The sequence below is a fragment of the Pelophylax lessonae genome, assembly GCF_965119305.1.
Source record: "Pelophylax lessonae genome assembly, chromosome: 13".
In the NCBI taxonomy this organism is placed as follows: Eukaryota; Metazoa; Chordata; class Amphibia; order Anura; family Ranidae; genus Pelophylax; species Pelophylax lessonae.
This window is the reverse complement of record NC_138780.1, coordinates 65808519-65832605: the sequence shown is the minus strand read 5'-3', so window position 1 is coordinate 65832605 and position 24087 is coordinate 65808519. Positions and strand designations below refer to the sequence as shown.

At 43.6% G+C, this 24087-nt stretch overlaps 1 protein-coding gene across 2 annotated transcripts in view; it reads left to right on the top strand.

The window, feature by feature from the left end:
* INO80 (INO80 complex ATPase subunit) overlaps positions 1-24087 on the top strand; it is a 362932-nt gene that overhangs the window by 38723 nt on the left and 300122 nt on the right. Inside the window, exons 3-9 of one of the 2 annotated variants that reach the window (XM_082275733.1) lie at positions 8913-9079; positions 9920-9987; positions 10521-10670; positions 10855-10975; positions 11775-11986; positions 19021-19074; positions 19421-19624. In XM_082275733.1, coding sequence (XP_082131859.1) covers positions 8913-9079; positions 9920-9987; positions 10521-10670; positions 10855-10975; positions 11775-11986; positions 19021-19074; positions 19421-19624 — 976 coding nt within the window. Of the gene's footprint in view, positions 1-8912; positions 9080-9919; positions 9988-10520; positions 10671-10854; positions 10982-11774; positions 11987-19020; positions 19075-19420; positions 19625-24087 lie in introns of those variants that run through there. The other variant, XM_082275734.1, reaches the window with a different exon arrangement.

Sequence of the window (24087 nt, the reverse complement as noted above, 5' to 3'; positions counted from 1 at the left end):
CATTTATTACGTTCATTCAGTAATCACTATTAGCACTGCACTTTTTTGATTTTATTTTTATGTAATCCGGTATCTGGATTGTGCACAGCTGCTGACCCTTTATTTCATTTGTTTTCACTATTTGCACAGATTTGTTTTTTCATATAATAATATAACTTAGATTACAAAATCTTCAGTTTTACTCAAATTAGTTGAATACACCCCACAACGAAAATTACTACATCTAGTTTTCTCTATGACCTACATGATTTGTAAGGACAACACCAATTCTTCTAGGCATGAAATGAACAAGTTGGCAACATATTGCAACATCAATCTTTTTCCATTCTTCAAGAACAACCTCTTTTTAGAGCCTCGATATTAGATGGAGAGTGATGCTCAACTTGTCTCTTCGGAATTCCACATAGGTGTTCGATTGGGTTTAAATCGGGGATACATGCTTGGCCACTGAATCTCTTTCACCCTGTTCTTCTTCAGAAATGAAACACTGGCCTTAGATGTGTGTTTTGGATCATTGTCATGTTGGAAAAGTGCACAACGACCAAGGGCATGGAGTGATGGTAGCATCTTCTTTTTCAATTCAGAGCAGTACATCTGTGAATTCATGACACCATCAATGAAATGCAGCTCCCCAACGCCAGCAGTACTCATGCAGCCCCACAGAAGGACACTGCCACCACCATGTTTCACTGTAGGCACCATGCATTTTTCTTTGTACTCCTCACTAGGGATCGACAGATTATCGGCAATACCAATATATCGGGGGCCGATAAGCACTTTCCCCGATATCGGAATTGGCCTCGGAAGTTACCGATTGCCAGTGACGTCATTCCGTATGTTGTTCTGCCTTCTAAGACGGCCTCCCACGCCTGCACGGCGCATACATGATGACATTTCACTGCACGCTGCACACGTTCTGCCTTCTATAACCGCCTCCCACGCCTCGGACAGCCTCATGTGCAGCCAGCTGCAGTCCGGTCACGGTGATCACGGTGCCAGCCACAGCCAGCCACCCACAGGCCCTGCCCTCAGCCACCCACCACAGGGTGCCACCGGCCAGCCATCCAGCCGACAACTGAACAGGGTGCCAGGCCATTATTCAGCCACCCACCCCACAACAGGGTTCCAGCAAACCAGCCACCCAGATGACACCAAGCCAGCCGCCCGCCACCACACAGTGTTCCAGCAAGACAGCCACCCACTACAGGCCAGGGTGAGTGACCCCAAACTAGCCACCCACACAACAGGGTGACCCCAAGCCAGCCACCCACCCACCAAAGTGTTCCAGCAAGCCAGCCAGTCGCCCACCACAGTGTTCCAGCAAGGCAGCCAGCCACCCACCACAGTGTTCTAGCAAGCCAGCCACTCACCACAGTGTGACACCAAGCCAGCCACCCACCACTGTGTTCTAGCAAGCCAGCCACCCACAACAGGGTGACACCAAGCCAGCCACCCACCACAGTGTTTCAGCAAGCCAGCCACCCATCACAGTGTTCCAGCAAGCCAGCCACCCACAACAGGGTGACCCCAAGCCAGCCACATTGCCAGGCGTCAGCCACTGACCCACAACAGGGTGCCAGCCAGCCACCCAAACTGCCAGGCATCAGCCACCGACCCGCAACAGGGTGACCGCAGCCAGCCACCCCACAACAGGGTGCAAGCAAGCAAGCCACCCACACTGCCAGGCGTCAGCCACCAACCCACAACAGGGTGCCAGCAACCCAGCAAGCCACCCACACTGCCAGGCGTCAGCCACCGACCCATAACAGGGTGACCGCAGTCAGCCACCCCACAACAGGGTGCCAGCAAGCAAGCCACCCACACTGCCAGACGTCAGCCACCGACCCACAACAGGGTGACAGCAGCCAGCCATCCCACAACAGGGTGCCAGCAAGTAAGCCACCCACACTGCCAGTCGTCAGCCACCGACCCACAACAGGGTGCCAGCAAGCCATTTTTTAAATTTTTTTTTGTCTCTTTCAAATTTCAATGGAGATGGATTAGGAGAGAAAAAGTAAAAGTATGGTCTGGGACTATTTCTCGTCTCGACCTTCTCCAGGAAAAGCAGCAGTGTGCAAGACATGCACAAACAATATAAGCATGGGATCAGTAACTGCAAAAAACAAAAATACTTCAAATCTTTGGGCCCATCTAAGAGTTCATCATAATCAATTATATCATGCAGCACAGAAAAAACAAAATGAATATCAATGTGATTTTGAAATACCTCCTCCACTATCCCAGGAACAATAACAGATATATTTCTGAAAAAAAAAAAAAACACAGGTGTCACTGTCTAGATTCAGATGGAAGATCCCAACTGCTGGACAGAGTAATCACAGTGATGTTTGTCACTGATAACCAGCCATTTACAATGGTGTCTGACTCATGATTTAAGCGGTTGATGTCCATACTTGAGCCAAGCTACACACTGAAGAGTGAGAAGTATTATTGAACCGAAATGCTGGGAAAGATTCACCAAAAGGTCGTTGACAAAGTAATGGCTATTCTGCAACCAGAGAATGCCGGCAACTCACTCTCATTGACGACTGACTGCTGGTCAGGACAAACAGAGTCACTAATGATTCTTCATTGACAGTAACTGCGACTTTTTTTTACTATTCTATAATGCAATTACGTTCTATAAGATCTTTAATAGTGGTGGCGGTGTGGCACACTGTGGGGGCCTGAGTCCTCCTAACTGTGAGTAACTGTATTTTGTTTTGTTTTTTGGTACCTGCTGCCTGAAATGGTGGTGGCAGTGTGGTGGCAGTGTGGCACACTGGTGGTGGCGGTGTGGCACACTGGTACTGGGACAGTAGAGCAGGGTTCCCATAGATGCCACTTTAGAGCAGGCCAGGGTTATCATCAATCCCCCTTTAGAGCAGGGTCCCCATAAATCCCCCTTTAGAGCAGGCCAGGGTCCCCATAGATCCCCCTTTAGAGCAGGGTCCCCAAAGATCCCCTTTAGAGCAGGGTCCCCATAGATCCCCCTTTAGAACAGGCCAGGGTCCCCATAGATCCCCCTTTAGAGCAGGGTCCCCCAAAGATCCCCTTTAGAGCAGGCCATGCTCCCCATAGATCCCCCTTTAGGGAGGGGTCCCCATAGATCCCCGTTTAGAGCAGGGTCCCCATAGATCTATGGGGACCCTGCTCTAAAGGGGGATTTATGAGGACCCTTTTCTAAGGGTGGATCTATGGGGACCCTTCTCTAAAGGGGGATCTATGGGGACCCTGCTCTAAAGGGGGATTTATGAGGACCCTGCTCTCAAGGGGGATATATGAGGAACCCTTTATAAGGGGGATCTATGGGAACCCTTCTCTAAAGGGGGATCTATGGGGACCCTGCTCTAAAGGGGGATCTATGGGGAACCTGCTCTAAAGGGGGATTTATGAGGACCCTGCTCTAAAGTGGGATATATGGGGGACCCTGCTCCAAAGGGGGATCTATAGGGCCCCAGGGCCTGTTCTAAAGGGGATCTACGGGGGCCGGGTTCTAAAGGGGATCTATAAGGGACCCTGCTCTAAAGGGGGATCTATGGCACAGATCCTTCTTTAGAACAGGGTCGCCATAGATCCATCTTTAGAGCAGGCCAGCATCCCCAAAGCTCCCCCATAGATTCCCCTTTAGAGCAGGCCAGGCAGGGTCCCCCATATATCCCACTTTAGAGCAGGCAAGGCAGGGTCCCCCATATATCCCACTTTAGAGCAGGCAAGGCAGGGTCCCCCATATATCCCACTTTAGAGCAGGCAAGGCAGGGTCCCCCATATATCCCACTTTAGAGCAGGCCAGGCAGAGTCCCCCATATATCCCACTTTAGAGCAGGCCAGGCAGAGTCCCCCATATATCCCACTTTAGAGCAGGCCAGGCAGAGTCCCCCATATATCCCACTTTAGAGCAGGCAAGGCAGGGTCCCCCATATATCCCACTTTAGAGCAGGCCAGGCAGAGCCCCCCATATATCCCACTTTAGAGCAGACAAGGCAGAGTCCCCCGAAGATCTCCTTTAATGATCGTTTTTAAAGTTCTGATTTTGCTGTTATAGGAGGACAGGACACACACTCACAGTGCAGAACGAATGAAGATTTGACTTGCATCTCTCATGAGAAGCTGGGACCTGGGCGGGCTGGACACACTGTGAAATGCTGTGACCGGCGGCGGGCATGGCAGGCACGGGCAGCAGGTTAGAGGAAGAACTTGGAAGTTGCTTCCGTTCTTCCTTCAGAGAGGAGGACTCAGAGCCTGGGGGGCAGGGCAACCAATGCGCAAGGTGCAACTTGAGCAGTAGTGCACCTGATTGGCTAGGATACCGGCGGCGGCACGGTCCTACCAACCTACCTTGTCTGCATCTCCTCCTCTTCTCTTTCCTGTACCGCAGACAGCGGTCATAGAGGAGAGGGGGAATTACAATTACATCTACTGCCATCTAGTGGCGGTAGATGTAATTGCGGTAACACAGCTGAAAGTAACGGCAGCGGCGTTACAGGGAGGGAACGAGGAATCAGATAGATTACTCGTTACCCTCAAAAGTAACTGCGTTAAGTAACGCCGTTTACTTAAACTCAGTTACTACCATCACTGCTCCAGTCCAATCCACTGTGTAGCTGTTGCCTAGCAGTTTTGCACTGACTGCAGTAGTTGCAGTGAGTGCCCTACTGCAGCGGTAGTCCACTGACTTCAGTCCAATCCACTGTCTAGCTGTTGCCTAGTTTTTTTTTTTAGCAGCTTTGCACTGATTGCAGTAGTTGCAATGAGTGCCCTACTGCAGCGGTAGTCCACTGACTCCAGTCCAATCCACTGTCTAGCAGTTGCCTAGCTTTTTTTCTAGCAGTTTTGCACTGACTGCACTGCAGTAGTGATTTAAAATTATTGCTGTGAGTGAGTGCACTACTGCAGCAGTTTATTATGCATTAATGCACAATCAGATAATGTGAAACAAGTGCAAGTGCACTTTTCCTATCAGTTTTCATGCAGTTAAGGTGTGAAGAATGAGCCCTTAATGTTAAAAATGTTAATAAATAAAGATTAACATGTTCCGTAACAGATTTGTGTAGAAATGTATGTTTATTTTGCAAAATTTTAAATGTGCAAAAATATCGGCCGATACCGATATGCGATTGCCAAAATATCTATATCGGTCGATCACTACTCCTCACCTTTGCGACACCATACAGTTTTGAAGCCATCAGTTCCAAAAACATTTACCTTGGTCTCAATACTCCAGAGTACAGAGTCCCAGTAATCTTCTTTTTTTTTCAGTATGGGCCCTGGCAAATTGTAGGTTGGATTTTTTGTGCATGAGCTTAACGAGAGGCTTCCTTTGTGAACGACACCCATGCATGCTATTCCTCTGCAGTGTACGCCGTATTGTGTCATGCAGGGCTTTTTTTCTCAGAAAATAGATATAGAAACTCAACCACGACCGCATTACATAGTGGGTGTGGTCACATTTCACAGTGGGAGGGTCTTAAAGGGGCAGTAAATACCATGAGTGCAATACATACACGGTGCAGATTTCATGGGTGCGCTACACACAAAAGGCAGGAAGAGATCATACATGGAAATGTTAGATGGGGGAGGCGCACACTCAGAAACAAAATTAGAAATGTACTCTTTTAGACCCCGTTCACACTGGGGCGACCTGGTCACCTGACAGGTCGCCTGACAGGTCGCCGTATGTCTCCTGCCATAGAGAAGCTGTGGACCCGTTCTAATAGGAGCGACACAAGTCGCTCCGACTTAGAAAAAGGGTCCGGAGCTTCTTTGGGGCGACCCGGAGCGACCTGCATTGACTTCAATGTTATGAAGTCCGTGCCGGCCGCTCCGAGGTCGCGGTGCGAGCTGCGCGCCGCGACCTATGAGGTCGCCCCGGCAAGTAGCGTCGCCCCAGTGTGAACGGGGTCTTATGGTCTTTGTTTAAATGTTTATATGTTTCTTAAAAAAATAAAAAACGGTCTTATGTACACATGCAATTGATGGAAGCTTTGTGAGATTTTGACATATACTGGAACTGTAAAGTTATATTTGGCAATTTATATATATATTCTACTCCTGTATATGGCGTTTTCCTTGGTATTGTACATTTGCCAATAAAAACCTTTAAAAAAAAAAAAAAAAAAAGATTGATGTTGCAATATGTCGCCAACGTGTTCATTCCATGCCTAGAAGACTTGGTGCTGTCCTTACAAATCACGGAGGTCATACAAAATACTAGATGGAGTAGTTTTTGTTGTGGGGTGTATTCATTTTTGCATCAACTAAGTTGAGTAAAACTGAAGATTTTGTAATCTAAGTTATATTATTAACCTTACTTTCATGTAATGAGCGAAACCAATTTTCTAGAAAACTCAGTTTTGTCAAAATTTTGAAAATTGTTCTTGTGTTCATTGAGATATTGATTAAAATCTTACTTTTTAAAAGGGGTGTACTCATTTATGCTGAACACTGTATTTATACATAATTCTGCACAGAACGGTTGCCCTGTAGCAGTAAATCTGTCGTTAAGTGGATAGCTTACAATACCCACAACTTGGCGAGCTGGTTATACGTCCGCACAGTCTTTAAACAGCTAGATTGTTAGGTGGGGAGTGTGTGTATACACAGTATCTCACAAAAGTGAGTACACCCCTCACATTTTTGTAAATATTTTGTTATATCTTTTCATGTGACAACACTGAAGAAATGACACTTTGTTACAATGTAAAGTAGTGAGTGTACAGCTTGTATAACAGTGTACATTTCCTGTCCCCTCAAAATAACTCAACATTTATTAATGTCTAAACCGCTGGCAACAAAAGTGAATACACCCTAAGTAAAAATTTCCAAATTGGGCCCAATTAGCCATTATAACTCCCTAGTGTCATGTGAATCGTTAGTGTTACCAGGTCTCAGGTGTGAATGGGGAGCAGGTGTGTTAAATTTGGTGTTATCGCTCTCACTCTCTCATACTGGTCATTGGAAGTTTAACATGGCATCTCATGGCAACGAACTCTCTGAGGATCTGAAAAAAAAAGAATTGTTGCTCTACATAAAGATGGCCTAGGCTATAAGAAGAATGCCAAGACCATGAAACTGAGCTGCAGCACCGTGGCCAAGACCATACAGTGGTTTAACAGGACAGGTTCCACTCAGAACAGGCCTCGCCATGGTCGACCAAAGAAATTGAGTGCACATGCTCAGTGTCATATCCAGAGGTTGTCTTTGGGATAAAGACGTTTGAGTGCTGCCAGTATTACTGCAGAGGTTAAAGGGGTGAGGGGTCAGCCTGTCAGTGTTTAGGCCATACGCCGCATACTGCATCAAATTATTCTGCATGGCTGTCGTCCCAGAAGGAAGCCTCTTCTAAAGATGATGCAGAAAAAAGCCTGCAAACCATTTTTGGTTCAGATAGTGTCAAGCATGTATCGTGGCAACTAGGTAAGGAATACAAAGTGTCTTGCCTAAAGTCAAGCATGGTGATGGGAGTGTCATGGTCTGGGGCTGTACGAGTGCTGCCGCTATTGGGGAGCTACAGTTCATTGAGGGAACCATGAATGCCAACATGTACTGTGACATACTGAAGCAGAGCATGATCCCCCTCCCCTCGAAGACTGGGACACAGGGCAGTATTCCAACATAACGACCCCAAACACACCTCCAAAATGACCACTGCCTTGCTAAACAAGCTGAGGGTAAAGGTGATGGACTGGCCAAGCATGTCTCCAGACCTAAACCCTATTGATATCTGTGGGGCATCCTCAAATGGAAGATGGAGGAGTGCAAGGTCTCTAACATCCACCAACTCCATGATGTCGTCATGGAGGATAGAAAGAGGACTCCAGTGGCAACCTGTGAAGCTCTGGTGAACTCCATGCCCAAGAGGGTTAAGGCAGTGCTGGAAAATAATGGTGTCAAAGTTAGACATTTTCACTTAGGGGTGTACTCACTTTTGTTGCCAGCGGTTTAGACCATAATGGCTGTGTGTTGAGTTATTTTGAGGAGACAGCAAATTTACACTGTTATACAAGCTGTACACTCACTACTTTATATTTTCGCAAAGTGTCATTTCTTCAGTTTTGTCACATAAAAAGATATACAATATTTACAAAAATGTGTGGGGTGTACTCACTTTTGTGAGATACTGTGTGTGTGTGTGTGTGTGTGTGTGTGTATGTATGTATGTATGTATGTATATGTGTATATATATATATATGTACATATACATACACACACACACACACACAGTTTAAGCTGGAAAATACACCTGCAATCAATACAAACTCCAATTATCAGAATATATTTGTGATTATTCTTGGCTCTAAACAAGCACCTAAAATTGGCAATTCACAAAAGACGTAACCTACACAAGTTTCCTTGTTTATCCATTAACATGTATCCGAGCAAAAACTAAGAATATCTTCTGTCCCAAGGCTGACCTTACAACAAGGAAAAACTGTTTTCCAGCCCAGCCATCCCATACATAATAAGCTTTCTTTGATGCCAATCAGCAGATCATCCCTGACCTGGCCTCATACATTTTGTTGTCATGAATTGTTGCAGTTAAAACTATTTCAATGGTTGTAGTTTCACACAGAGTAGTGGAAAAGGGCTTGTGTTATTGGGCTTCAGTTCACTTGTAAGTGGGTTTTACAATCCTATACAAGTCTATGGAAAGGCAAAACCCTAAAAGGTTATTTGCAGGTCAGATGCACTGTCTGTAAATTCTGAATGATATTCTAAGTATCTTAAACTGATGCCGTCAACACATACCTTAAATGATAAAAACAAAGGTTTACAACAGTTATGAATTTTTGTGCATTGTTGGATATATATTATTTGCATAATAATTGTAAAATGGGAATTACAGACACAGTTCTAATTTTGTATTGTGTTTTGGATCTCTCTTTCACCAAACATGCTTATACCACATTCAGTGATGAGAGTGAGGATGGCTTGGATGAGACCCCCCTGCTTACAGAGTCTGAGGATCCTTCCATGCAGGTGAAGGAGGAGCCCATGTCACCTCTGCTTGGAGAACTGTCAGGAGAAGGTAATCCAGTACTGCCTTCTGTTCACTCGCTCAATGGAGTCCTACAAACAGGTTTGTTTTAAACTTTGAAATCTGTCATTTCTGTATGCTTCCAGTTGTATGAGAACCTCTTTTCATGCCTAGCATTCTACAATGTAATTAGGCTACATAGTGCACTCCATGCATAATGTCTTATCATCGCATGTAAAACTAATGTCGTATCCCGATTGGTATGACCTGACTGTTAAAAGTTGCAGTCACAGTGAAGACTGGAACTAATACCACAGGTAGAAAATAGTAATCATAGTATTTTCTTGTGGTGACATTTTTATACAAATGTTTTGTCTCGTTATTCCGAAGTGAAGATACAATGCTGCATATTGTTCTGACACTTCAGATTTCAATAGATTTTTATTTGGTTTAAGTGCAATTTAAACATACATAATAAAACATAGGAATAGTAGCAGTGATAATACATAACAACACAGTATGAGAAGGAGATCCAGGGGCGCAGCCCCCAAGGGAACACAAAACATAGATTCTACCAAGTCCCGAGCCTAGGCAGCCCGGGTCAGGCCAAGGCCCGCCCTACCCCCCCCCTTCCCGGCGCCCCAAAGAGGGAACACACTGCACCGAACAGGGGGGAGGGGAGAGACCGCCCAGCCCCAACCCACCGCCACCCACCTGGCCCCGGGACAGCAAAGCGACCTCAGGGACATGTCAACACAACAATGGATGAATAAAAACGAGGCCACAATTGTTCAGACACTTTAAAAGCAGGACATTTTGAAAAAGAAAATAGGTACGTAAAAGGTCTATCATTGAATATTAGATATTTTTTTATTATTAATATTGGTTTTATGATATTGTGCATTATCTCAGATGAGATAATCATGTTTTCTCTCTTTTTAGAGCCAAAATTTGAGCGAGGAAGTTTGTATAACTTTTCAAAGTTAAAGAAAAGCCGAAAGTGGTTAAAAGTAAGTAATGATTTGGCTCCGCTTCATCATATTAGATCTCTTTGCTAACCAACTAGCATACCCTATATGCAGATTAATATTGCCAGGCACAGGTAACCAACAAAAGCAAAAATATATATCTATATTCCACTTCTGACAGCTGGGGGAAAATCAAGGTGCGTGCCCCCAGCTATGATACCATGCTGTATGAAAGCTCTGGTTTCTAGTAATAACTTGGAAAAAAGCAGCATGATTCCCGATCATGTGATAACCATAACTCGATGAAAATAACCTTTGCGGGGTATTTATGCATAAATGACTCTTGGGTCAAGTGATACATGTCACAAGATAAATGTTTATTTCCTGATTTTCATGCAGGTTCTGGAGAACCAGCCCCCTAGTATGCAAAAATAAAGTTCTTAAGTAATTTACTGCGTGCATGTTCTTTTGTAATCATTGCTATATATTCCTGATTTCCCTGCAAAGAAGTTTCTTGACTACAGTAAAAATAAATATTTTTAAAATTTCTGTGACTTTTAATTTGTATCATTTAGAACATTCTGCTTAGTGATGATAGCAGTGACTCTGATTCAGTGAGTGATGAAGATGATGGATACACTCTTTCTAAAGAGGAGCTTTATAACATGTTGCGGATCCACAAATACAAAAAACTTCACCAGAGCAAATATCACAAAGACAAAGAGGTACTTCCATGAACTCCATTCTTTCTACTTAATGATTTTAGCAGTAATAGAATTGTGCAAGCTTATGGATGTCTTATCTCCAGCTCTTTTTGTATTTTGTTAGAACATCCTATCCTGATTTATTTGTTGGTTATTTTCTTCAGGACTTGTCTGTCATTTATCCTAATCTTCTTTTGTGGTCCAGCTGCAGGGGTATCAGTATTACAGTGCAGGTCTCCTATCCACCCATGATCCTTTCTACGAACAGCAGCGTCATTTCCTAGGGCCAAAAAAGAAAAAAATCAAAGATGAAAAAAAATTTAAGGGTGAGTGTATGAAATCAGATATTCCTGAAATGTCATACTATATCTGCTTGTTGAAACAAATGATTGTTACTTTATGTAAATCTTTATTGTCAGGGAAGCACCACAAATGTAATAATGGCTATTTTGTTAAGGAAAATATTACCACTTAGTAGAAAATGTACACATAATTGTTGAATCATTTTTTACTCCTATGGTCTACTTTGAGGTTTGTCACACCATTAGGGCTCAAATATATGGGGCTGTACAACCTAAAGTTTATTTCCCCATTTGGAAGGCCCAGGTGCTGTGTACAGCTGCATGAATGGATGTACGTGCATATACAGTTTGCCTTCAGGATTTTACATCTTTATATGTGCATGAGCCCTTAAAGATAAATTCACCTTTGGGAACATGTTACATGTTTTCAGGGTGGAACATATAATAGGTTTTCACTCCTGCAGCCTCCCCCTCATTGTGACAGTGGGCTCGGGATCTTCTCCCCGCACACGCTGTCACAATTTGAAAAGAACGCAGCTATGTGGGGCTCTGCTGTGTCATTCATTCACTGAGATCTGTGAATGAATGAACTACAAGTACCAACATGCTTCGCGGGTGACAGCTTTTAGTTCTCAATGAGATGCCAGGGCGCTAGTGAGCACTTTAGGTAGTTCATTGAATCTTCCTGTCATTGTCTAACTGCCTGTCCATACGAGCACCTGAGGCCAGTCACTTCACTGGGTATATGTGAGGGTTTACAACCACTTTAACTATAGCATCACATTTTTAAAAAAATGATCACTCTTCCCTTTATTTCCTAAAGCTAAGCTTAAAAAAGTGAAGAAAAGAAGACGGCGAGAAGAAGATCTTTCTGAAGATGAGTCTCCTCATAGGCATCACCATACTAAAGTGTTTGCAAAGTTCTCCCATGATGCTCCAACTCCTATAGTGAAGAAAAAGCACATGACACTAGAACAACTTAATGCTCGTCGCAGAAAAGTCTGGCTCACTATCGTAAAGAAAGAATTGCCAAAGGTAGATGGGGAGGGGGTATTCAAATTCTGGTAGGCAATCAGATTTTTGTCATGCATTCTGTCATGACTAATCTTCCATGTACATGGAAGGGAATGCTGTGTCCCCTTAAAGCTGGAATCCAGGCAGATATAAAATACACAGGTGATTTTGGTGTACGAGAATTCCCAACACCGACAGAAGGAAGTTAATATGCGCTCACCAGAAAAAGAGGACCTAGAGTACTGTACAGTACTTAGATCTTCAAAGCTTATAAGTAGTCTAAGTTGGTAATCGAGTCCATATGATAACTTCGGGTGTCCAAGTAGCTGGTATATTGCCTCTATGTTGCAGTAGCTGGTATATTGCCTCTCATTCGGGTATGGTGATCATAAACCAAAAAGGAGCAAAATATAGTGTAATACTGCTACAATTTATTGATTAAAATATAGCAATTACACTTACAGACATCCCAAGGTAAAATGCATCAAAGGTACATCAGAGATACATGGGTAAGTTGTCCGTGGCGAGACCTCAACATGTTTCAGCACATCTGCCTTTCTCAAAAGGTGTAGCCAACCTGAGGACTCGTATGAGTTGTCTATTTATAGAGATGCTAATTGACTAATATGTCCCACCTGTTTATGGTATCCAATTTCCGTCTACAACAGGTCATATGTGCTTTCCAAGCCTCTCATTCATATCCGAGGGTGTCATAAGGACTTTATGTACCACGCCTCGCTTTCGTTTTCAGCATATGACGCAACGTCATTTCCGGTCTATACCGGAAGTGACGATAACGCGCGTCACATAGGAAACTCAATAGTACCAGGAAGTGCCCACAACACTCTCTTAAGAAGCCAAATTGGACATTCCTAAAGAGGGAAATGTATTGGGAAGCAAGGACATATGACTGATCTGGAGAGAAACGCCACAACAGATGTGGGAAATACAAATAATTGGTCTTAAAAAGAGTCCATAGAATATATGAAAAAAATCAAATAGGACCCTGATTAAAAATACATTAAAATTAATCCAAATTGCATTACATTAGGTACACCTATTAAACCTAAAATTAAAAAGGACATAATATCACAATTCATAATGCAATCTAGAAAACTATTTCAATATAATTTATTAAATAGTGAAATATTATAATGATAATTAAAAATATGCATAAAATACTAAAATAAAGGAAGAGGGAATAATGAATAGAATTTTCGAACATAAATAGAAGGGACAGTAAACGATATGAAGTATTGATAAAAGCGTTAATGTCCCACTCTATATTTAATCCATACGGATAATAAGATTTTAGGGTGTAAATCCAAAAAGTTTATTGGCGTGATACGCCACGTAATTTGGATCCACCTCTCCAGGGGGCAACAAAATGATCAATAATTTGAAATAAAGACCCCTTTAGAGTTTTCTTATGGTATTGAAGGTAATGCTTTGACACATTGTGTTTATCTTTACCTTTCAAGATATTGGTAATATGTTCATTAGCCCTTACTTTGAATGGTCTAATGCATAGGTCTGCAACCCGCGGCTCTTTTAAACCTGTGCCGCGGCTCCGGGGTGGATGAGAGGAGGAGGCGCACTGTGACTTCTGGGTGTCATCGGGGCGCATAGCAATGTGCCCGACACTCCCCCACTGTGGCGCTGTCCTGGCTGTGATTGGTCCAGGTTGGACCAATCATAGAGGACATCCCGGGTGACGTTGCATGGGGGGCGGTGCGTGCGTTAGTCACTCACTGTCCCGACATCACCTTCCCGCCCGCCAACAGAGAGGAGGGCAGCGGCGCAAATGCAGGTCGAGGAAGAAGAAGTCGTCCGACCGAGACCCGACTCCCGTCAGCAGCACGTCAAGCACGGCGAGGGCAGGTAAGTGAAGTGATGCTTTGAAGGGGGCACGCACGCACGCTGGCCATTCACTAAAACTAGAGGAAAGGCGGTTTAACCTTAAAATGCGTAAGGGGTTCTTCACTGTGAGAGCGGTAAGGATGTGGAATTCTCTTCCACAAGCAGTCGTATCAGCTGGGAGCATTGATAGTTTCAAAAAACTATTAGATGGGCACCTTGGAGACCACAACATACAGGAGTATACAATGTACGGTTAACAGCAAACACACACACATCATAGGTTGAACTGGATGGACTGATGTCTTTTTTCATCCTCACTAACTATGTAACTATGTCTCTGCATTGAAAGGGGCATGTATGCTGGTCACTGCATTTAAAGGGGCATGTATGCTGTTTATTACATTAAAAGGGGCATGTACGCTGGTCACTGCATTAACCGTTTGCCGACCTCCGCAAGTAGATATACTGCGGCGGTCAGCCCCTCACAGGCAAAGTGACGTATATATACGTCACTAGCCTGTGAGGCTCTGGGGAGCGAGCGCGCGCCGGCGGCGCGCTCCCGCGCGGTCACGGACCCCCTCGCTCGTGTGACCGGTGGACCAGATGTCTGCCGGTCACTCTGCGATCATCGGGGGAGAGGGAGAAAGGCAGGCAGCTTGTGTAAAGAAGCTGCCTGTCATTCTCCCCTGTGTAGAAACACTGATCATAGGGTTCTACTATGTAGGACCTTTGATCAGTGTTCCTACAGCTCAAGCCACAGCCAATCACAGTTAGAATCACGCCCCTAGGGACATACACAGCCCCTCCCTCTTAAATAAAGTTAACCCCTTCACTGCCAGTGTAATTTTACAGTAACAGTGCATATATATAGCACTGATTACTGTAGAAATGTCACTGGTAACCCCAAAAGTGTCAAAAATGTCAGTCAAGGGTCCGATCTGTCCGCCCCAATGTCGCAGTACCGCAAAAAAAAAAACAAATCGCCGCCATTACGCGTAAAAAAAAAAACAACAAAAATGACAAAAATCTTTCCCTTTGTTAGTAAACGTGATAACTTTTGCGCAAACCAATCAAAATACGCTTTTTGGGATTTTTTTTTTACCAAACATATGTAGCATAAAACAAATTGGCCGAAAATGTTAAAAAATTTTGATTTTTACTTTTTTTTTTTTCGGGAATTTCATATATAAAAATTTGAAAAATATTATTTTTGCAAAATTGACGCTCTTTTTTTGTTTATAGCGCGTGATCAAAAAATCGCACAGGTGATCAAATACCACCAAAAGAAAGCTCTGTTTGTGGGAAAAAAAGCACGTCAAATTTGTTACAGCGTCGCATGACCGCGCAATTGTCCGTTAAAGTCACGCAGTGCCGAATCACAAAATACCCCCTGGTCTTTTAGCAGCCAAATCCTCCGGGGCTTAAGTGGTTAAAAGGGGCATGTATGCTGGTCACTGCATTAAAAGGGGCATGTATTCTGGTCACTGCATTAAAAGGGGCATGTATGCTGGTCACTGCATTAAAAGGGGCATGTATGCTGGTCACTACATTAAAAGGGGCATGTATGCTGGTCACTGCATTAAAAGGGGCATGTATGCTGGTCACTACATTAAAAGGGGCATGTACGCTGGTCACTACATTAAAAGGGGCACGTATGCTGGTCACTACATTAAAAGGGGCATGTACGCTGGTCACTACATTAAAAGGGGCACGTATGCTGGTCACTACATTAAAAGGGGCATGTACGCTGGTCACTACATTGAAAGGGGCATGTACGCTGGTCACTACATTGAAAGGGGCATGTATGCTGGTCACTACATTGAAAGGGGCATGTATGCTGGTCACTACATTGAAAGGGGCATGTATGCTGGTCACTACATTGAAAGGGGCATGTATGCTGGTCACTGCATTTAAAGGGGCATGTATGCTGTTTACTACATTAAAAGGGGGATGTATGCTGGTCACTACATTGAATGGGGTATCTATACTGGTCACTGCATTGAAAGGGGGCATGTACACTGGTCACTACATTGAAAGGGGCATGTATGCTGGTCACTACATTAAAAGGGGCATGTATGCTGGTCACTGCATTGAAAGGGGGCATGTACGCTGGTCACTTCATTGAAAGGGGCATATATGCTGGTCACTGCATTGAAAGGGGCATGTATGCTGGTCACTACATTAAAAGGGGCATGTATGCTGGTCACTAAATTAAAAGGGGCATGTATGCTGGTCACTAAATTAAAAGGGGCATGTATGCTGGTCACTACATTAAAAGGGGCATGTATCCTGGTCACTACATTGAAAGGGGCATGTATCCTGGTCACTACATTGAAAGGGGCATGTATGCTGGTCACTGCATTGAAAGGGGCATGTATCCTGGTCACTGCATTGAAAGGGGCATGTATGCTGTGCCTTTTTTCCTTCAGATTGACAGCTGACTACACGATCCTGTATATAGCATTAAAGAGGAAGTAAACCCTCCTCTGCAACTTTTACCTATAGGTAAGCCTATGATAAGGCTTACCTATAGGTACTGTAAATATCTCCTAAACATGCACCGTGGAGATATTTACCTTACATGCAGCCAGTGACGTCACTGGCGCATGCGCTCTGAAGGAGCGGCCGCTCGTGCCGTTCCTTCAGAGCTCCGTGCCGTGACAGTCGGCTCCTGCGCGCGTGCACGGGAGTGACGTCACCATGGCTCCGGCCAATCAGATGGCCGGATGCCGCGATCCCGGAAGACGGGCATCTGGACATGTCGCCCGTCATGCAGGTAAGCGGACAGCACGGCGGGGGCTCGTTCTTAGGTAAGTATTGCATAATGAGCTAGTATACGATGCATTCTAGCTCATTATGTGTTTCTCTTGCAGGTGGCAAAAATAAAAAATGTTGGGGGTTTACAACCTCTTTAAGGTAAGAAACAATATATGCAGTGTTATATTTGTTTTAAATGTCGCAATGGTTTTGCGGCTCCCAGTTTTTTTTTTTCCTTTGGAAACGGGTCCAAGTGGCTCTTTAGGTCTTAAAGGTTGCAGACCCCTGGTCTAATGGTTCGACCCACATACTTCTGGTTTATGATCACCATACCCGAATGAGAGCCAATATACCAGCTACTGCAGCACACTTGGACACCCGAAGTTATCATATGGACTCGATTACCAACTTAGACTACTTACAAGCTTTGAAGATCTAGGTACTGTACAGTACTCTAGGTCCTCTTTTTCTGGTGAGCGCATATTAACTTCCTTCTGTCGGTGTTGGGAATTCACGTACACCAAAATCACCTATTTCAATTTTATTTGGACACCATTCCTTTCACTTTAAATAGACACTGGGATTCTTTGATATGGACATATCACCATGAATTTTTTTCGGACACTTTTAATTGTATATATTTATGTATGTGCAATTTTCTACTAGCGCTGCACGTTTTTTATTGTTTTCACATTGGACCAATTTACTGTCAGTTTGTTTTTGTGCTAGCAGCTTTTCCCCCCATGGTCTAGCGCAGTATATTATTCTTTGTTTTTTTCTATAAAATACACAGATTAATGGGGCTCTTTATTCATTAACCACTTCCGGACTGCCTGCCGCAGTTTTACGTCGATATTTTGACGTTAAATACCGGGGTTAGGGCAGCAGATAGCTGCCCTAACCCCGGTATTTTTTTAAACTGCGGGCTGTTCACTTTACAATAAGGGTGGTCCCAGTGGCGGATCCCGCTGCTTCCTGGTCATTTTAACCGCTTACCGGACCCGCCGATCCGGTCTGCTGTCCCCACAGGCAGGAAGTCGAGTGAGGGCAAGATGGCTCTCATTCGACTCTATGGCCTTGGAGGACTGGAGCGACATCATACATCGCTTCTTAGCAACCGATTTAAAGAGCCCATTTTTTTTCCAAGATGGAAAAAAAACAATTTTTTTTTTCTTTTTTAGTGTAGATGTGTGATCTGAGGTCTTTTTGACCCCAAGTCTCACAATAAAGAGGTCCTGTCATGCTTATTTCTATTACAAGGGATGTTTAAATTCCTTTTTTTTTTTTTTTTTAAAAACAGTGAAAAATAAAAGATAAAATAAATAGGAAAAAAAAATGAAAGTGCCCCGTCCCCATTAGCTCGCGCGCTGAAGCGAACGCATATGCAAGTCGCGCCCACATATGTAAACGGTATTTAAACCACACATGTGAGGTATCACTGCGATCATTAGAGCGAGAATAATAATTTGAACTATAGACCTCCTCTGTTAATATTTGAAGTGTCGCCTATGGGAATTTTTAAGTACCAATGTTTGTCGCCATTCCGCGAGCGTGCGCGTTTTTGAAGCATGACATGTTGGATATGTATTTACTCAGCGTAACATTATCTTTCACATTATATAAAAAAAAATTGGGCTAACTTTACTGTTTTCTTATATTTTAATTAAAAAAATTGCGTTTGTAAGACCGCTGATAAAAAATATTGCAATAATCTACATTTTATTCTCTAGGGTCTCTGCTAAAAGAAAAAAAAAATAATGTTTGGGGATTTTAAGTAATTTTATAACAAAAAAAAAAAACAACAAGTGTCAGAAAAAGGCCCGATCCAGAAGTTGTTAATATATAGATAACTGTAAGCGGTGTAGTTACCTGAACTTTAGTTGGTATGAGCCTTTTGAAATCCCTTTACAAAAGAGCTCAGACTGGGAGAGGGAGAAGTCAGTTGGTTGTGCTGCAGTGCACATGTGCTAACAAGTAGCATCCTAATAGAAGAAGAGAGCAGCTTGACTTAGAATATAACTCAGCAGTCTCCTGCTTCCTTCTAGCACAGACCAAAATAGGAAAAAGACCTGTAAGTGTTACTAAAGTGCAGCAGAGGAAAACTGGGTCTTCTGTCCTGTCCTACAGGGCTGCACAGAGTTGTAGAGCTTAAACAGTTAGGACAGTCTGCCTGAATATGAAAAAGAAAACTGCTTTATTTATTTTTATACAGGAAAGGGTTGTGGGACTAAAAATAAATAGAAATAAATTAAAATGGAGTTCCTCTTTAAATGTATAAATTTCAAAGCTGTAAAATAACTGTACTACAATATTAAAATGTTGACAAAGGCATGTAAGCAATTGTAAGAAGAATTTGACAATCAGTATTTATGTATTGCACTGTTGGGGTCCCTTTTTTGTATCATAACCTGTTATATTAATTATTTACTTTTTTTCAGGCCTACAAGCAAAAGGTTTCAGCCCGCAATTTACTGTTAACAAACAGCAAAAAGGTATACCTCACCACGCTATCATTTTATGGAGAACGTTTTAATTTGCTTTATTGTTCTATTTATTGTAATAATACTATTATTTATTTGGATGCCAAATTTAATACTGATGCATACTTTAGCTGTAATACTTAAGGAATGTGTAAGATGCTCGCTTCATTAAAATCAGGATGGCGGGGGGGGGGGGGGGTCTTGATTTGGTGAATTATTGGAATTATCATATTTGTTGGTTCTGTTGCACATGTTCTTTTAATTAACAGAGTTGCAGAGTAAATATATAATTTATATAATTTTTGGTGTGTTAGCTGGCTCATAGCGTATACATTAATATACTTTTTTTTTCTGTTAGCTGGCTCACCAATGCATGCGGGAAGTTCGCAGAGCTGCTATCCAAGCACAGAAGAATTGCAAGGAAACCCTTCCAAGAGCACGTAGGTTAACGAAGGAAATGTCACTGTACTGGAAAAAATATGACAAGGTGGAGAAAGAGCATCGGAAACGGGCAGAAAAAGAAGCCCTTGAACAACGCAAATTGGATGAGGAAATGAGAGAGGTAAAGGAATGAATTGTTTATTTTGTTTAATGCAGAAATATACTGTGCATAGAGCTGCTGAATACAACACCCAGCGAATGTATCCCTGCCAAGATTAGGCTGTCCAGTGGCCACCAGCCTTTATATTTTAGTTTGCCATACAACAGCTGAAAGTGTGGGTAACTATTATGATTTCTTTCTTGTTCATTGTGGGACAGTGGCAAAAGGAAAAAATAAATAAATTGTGAGCCAGTCAAGGAACCTCCTTTCTGCTACGAGCATGCCTCCGTTTTTTTTCTAGTGTACTAGGAGGAGGATTAACCTATTATTTAACTAGCACTTTTTCTGTCTTTTATTTTCCTTCAAGATATTTGTCTGCACCACTGCTAGCGGTTTCCCCTTAACAACTATCTGATGTGGTCACCCCCAGCTTGGCCTTTGGTGTACTGCATCCAGACCCCCTTGACTGGATGTTATAGGGATAGCCAGGAAGTGACCTTTAGGCGCACTGGGTTTCACGTGGGACACTTTCCAGACTCTGTTATGGTAAATGTTATCTGCAGGGCACTGTCTTAGTCTAGAGTCACCGGCATTGCCTCAGTGCTTGCCCAGTCTCTCAGGGCTCAGTAAGTAGGCAGTCTAACCGAGCACCAGGACCTACCTCATTTTCACTGGTCACTGAGTGCCATTGTTCTTTCCTTTTTGGTCATCTCTAGCCATCTGACACTTGCCTCTTACCCTTAGCTATGAGGTGTTGGAGGAGTACAGTCCTGCTGTACTGGGTGCTCCCAGATCACTTTCTTCTAATACAGTATCTCACAAAAGTGAGTACACCCCTCACATTTTTGTAAATATTTTATTATATCTTTTCATGTGACAACACTGAAGAAATGACACTTTGCTACAATGTAAAGTAGTAAGTGTACAGCTTGTATAACAGTGTAAATTTGCTGTCTCCTCAAAATAACTCAACACACAGAAATGTCTAAACCACTGGCAACAAAAGTGAATACACTAAAAATTTCCAAATTGGGCCCAATTAGCCATTTTCCTTCCCTAGTGTCATGTGATTCGTTAGTGTTACAAGGTCTCAGGTGTGAATGGGGAGCATGTGTGGTAAATTTGGTTTTATCGCTCTCATTCTCTCATACTGGTCACTGGAAATTCAACATGGCACCTCATGGCAAAGAACTCTCTGATGATTTGAAAAAAAGAATTGCTGCTCTACATAAAGATAGCCTAAGTTATAATAAGATTGCCAAGATCCTGAAACTGAGCTGCAGCATGGTGGCCAAGACCATACAGCGATTTACCAGGTCAGGTTCCACTCAGAACAGGCCTTGGCCTATTCGACCAAAGGAGTTGAGTGCACGTGCTCAGTGTTATATCCAGAAGTTATCTTTGGAAAATAGACATATGAGTGCTGCCAGCATTGCTGCAGAGGTTGATGGGGAGAGGGTTAACCTGTCAGTGCTCAGACCATACGCTGCACACTGCATCAAATTGGTCTGCATGGCTGTCATCCCAGAAGGAAGCCTCTTCTAAAGATGATGCACAAGAAAGCCCCAAAACAGTTTGCTGAAGACAAGCAGACTAAGGAAACAGATTACTGGAACCATCTCCTGTGATCTGATGAGACCAAGATAAACTTATTTGGTTCAGATGGTGTCAAATGTATGTGGTGGCAACCAGGTGAGGAGAACAGAGACAAGTGTGTCTTGCCTACAGTCAAGCATGATAGTGGGAGTGTCATGTTCTGGGACTGCATGAGTGCTGCCGGCACTGGGGAGCTACAGTTCATTGAGGGAACCACGAATGCCAATATTTACTGTGACATAATGAAGCACAGCATGATCCCCTCCCTTCGAAGACTGGGCCACAGGGCAGTATTCCAACAGGATAACGACCCCAAACACACTTCCAAGACGACCACTGCCTTGTTAAAGAAGCTGAGGGTAAAGGTGATGGACTGACCAAGCATGTATTCAGACCTAAACCCTATTGAGCATCCGTGAGGCATCCTTAAACAGAAGGTGGAGGAGTGCAAGGTCTCTAACATCCACCAGCTCTGTGATGTCATCATGGAGGAGTGGAAGAGGACTCCAGTGGCAACCTTTGAAGCTCTGGGGAACTCCATCCCCAAGAGGGTTAAGGCAGTGCTGGAAAATAATGGTGGCCACACAAAATTTTGACACTTTGGGCCCAATTTGGAGATTTTTCACTTAGGGGTATACTCCCCTTTGTTGGCAGTGGTTTGGACATTAATGGCTGTGTACTAAGCAAAAGACAGCCGGCAACTCTGTTTAAATCTTCCAGTTCTTTATTGTCACTCCTTAGTGAGTAAAAACAAGGTGGCTAATGCATTTCAGCAATGAGCCTTGATCACAGAACACACCCTAGCAGGCCTGTACATAGGTTGGGGGGGGGGGGGGAAGAATTTTCTCTTCTTCTGTGGCAACCCATGTGCATGCTCCATTTTATGGTACAGTCGCTACATAGATGATTTGCTCCTCATTTGGGATAGTACTAGTATGGATTTGACATCTTTCATTTTCTATATCAATGATAATCCTCTGAATCTTGAATTTGGTTTTGAATATTCAGAATATTTAGTTTGCATGGGCAGTCATTTTCTATACTTCCCCATTGAGAATGTATGAGCGGCCATTTTCTTCAGGTCTGTGGGATGGACAGGCAAGCAGCATGGCTTATAATGATAGAGGCAGAGCTTCTTCCTCTTCCTGTGCAGACAGTGTTAGTTTTGTTTTTACACTGATCAGGCTAGATGCTTCTCTGTGGCCTGGTAACGTTCCTGGATTTCCCTGTGGGTTTTTTCCTCTTCTGCTCTGCTATTACATAATAATCAGTGATTGTGAATCCACAGTAATAGCAGTGGGACCGCGTTTTTCGCGGCCTTAAAGGGACATTACACAAAAAATGTTTTATTTGAGCAATGGAGTCCCAGGATAAAAGTTCACCTGCAGACCCCCTAGAAGCGACTGCGGGACCCTCTGTACAGTTGCAGCCAGAAATTGCAGTTTTTTTGCAAAGCCTGATGTCAAAAGTGGATTTTGTCATTTCTGGTGCTGCCAACTGCAAACACCCTCCGCCCTCACCTCCATCGGCAGGGTCTTTGCACTCTGAGACAGATATGGTCGCCGTGGACGCAGACCACCTTGAGGGGTCGGTGTCTTCACATTCTAATGGTCAAGAGGACCGGTCCTCAGCCGCCGTGCAGGAACGCGCATTGGTGGAAGCCCTGATAGTTTCTGTACGGGAAACCCTGAAATTGGCTGATGAACCTACAGCGTCAGATACGCAGGTGTCTTTTGGCTCCCGCAAATCCTGTAAATCAGGCAAGGTATTCCCTTATCCAGAATTGTTTCATACTATTGTGGTTGAAAAATGGCAACCCATTAAGCACATGTTGGTGGTGCCTAAGCATTTTGCACACCATTATCCTTTTGCCGAGGCGGTGTCCAATAGGTGGACTGTACCACCGAAAGTAGATTCTCCCTTAAATAAAGCGACTCTGGTGCCGGTGGAAGTCTCCAACCTTTTCAAATCCCTTGGATAGACGGGTGGAATCCCTGTCCCGCCATTTACATGGGGTAGCAGGTCACCTTTGTGAATGTTTTAGTAGTGCAGACTTCTACTGAATGGGTGAAGTTACTGAAAAGTAGCTTGGAAATGGCACGGCTTCCCCCCTGCAGTACTGGAACTAATAGACCAGTTGACCCAAGCCCTGGTGTTCATGTGTGATACGTCCCTGGACTCAGCTTTGTTGGTGGCCAGGACGTCAGCAGAGGGGATTGCTATTAGGCCCATGGTATGGCTAAAATGCTGGTCGGCTGACCAGGTTTCTAAGAAGGCTGTGACGGATCTTCCTTTTACAGGGGAGAGGCTGTTTGGATCCTCCCTGGATGAGTTGATCAAAGGTATCGGGGGGGGGGGGGGGGAAGCACTAATCTGCCCCAATCCTCTAAAGGCGCTGCGTACTAGGCGGGGGCCTTCCTTTACTGCTCACAAACGTCTTTTTTGTGCCTCCGGGTCACAGGAAAAATGTAAACTGTTTAGGTCTTCTGGGGGTTCCAAGAAGCAATAGTCGGGAAAATCTAAGTCTGGCCAATCTGGACCTGCAGACAAGTCCTTGGCTGCATGAAGGGGTGCCCTCACCCGAGTCTAGGGTGGGGGGACGTCTTCGATTCTTTCAGGAACCCTGGACCTCCTTGATTCAGGACAAATGGGTTCATGAACTGATCTGATTAGGATACAAGATCGAATTCTTGTCTCGTCTGTTGGACAGGTTATTTCTGTCCAATCTTCAATTATAAACAATATATATATATATATATATATATATATATATATATATATATATATATATATACAGCGCTATATAGATTCAATAACCAATAAAGTGACAATGTGCAGTATATAAATAAATATTCTTCTTAAGGTGCAATATATAGAGTGTCCATAAA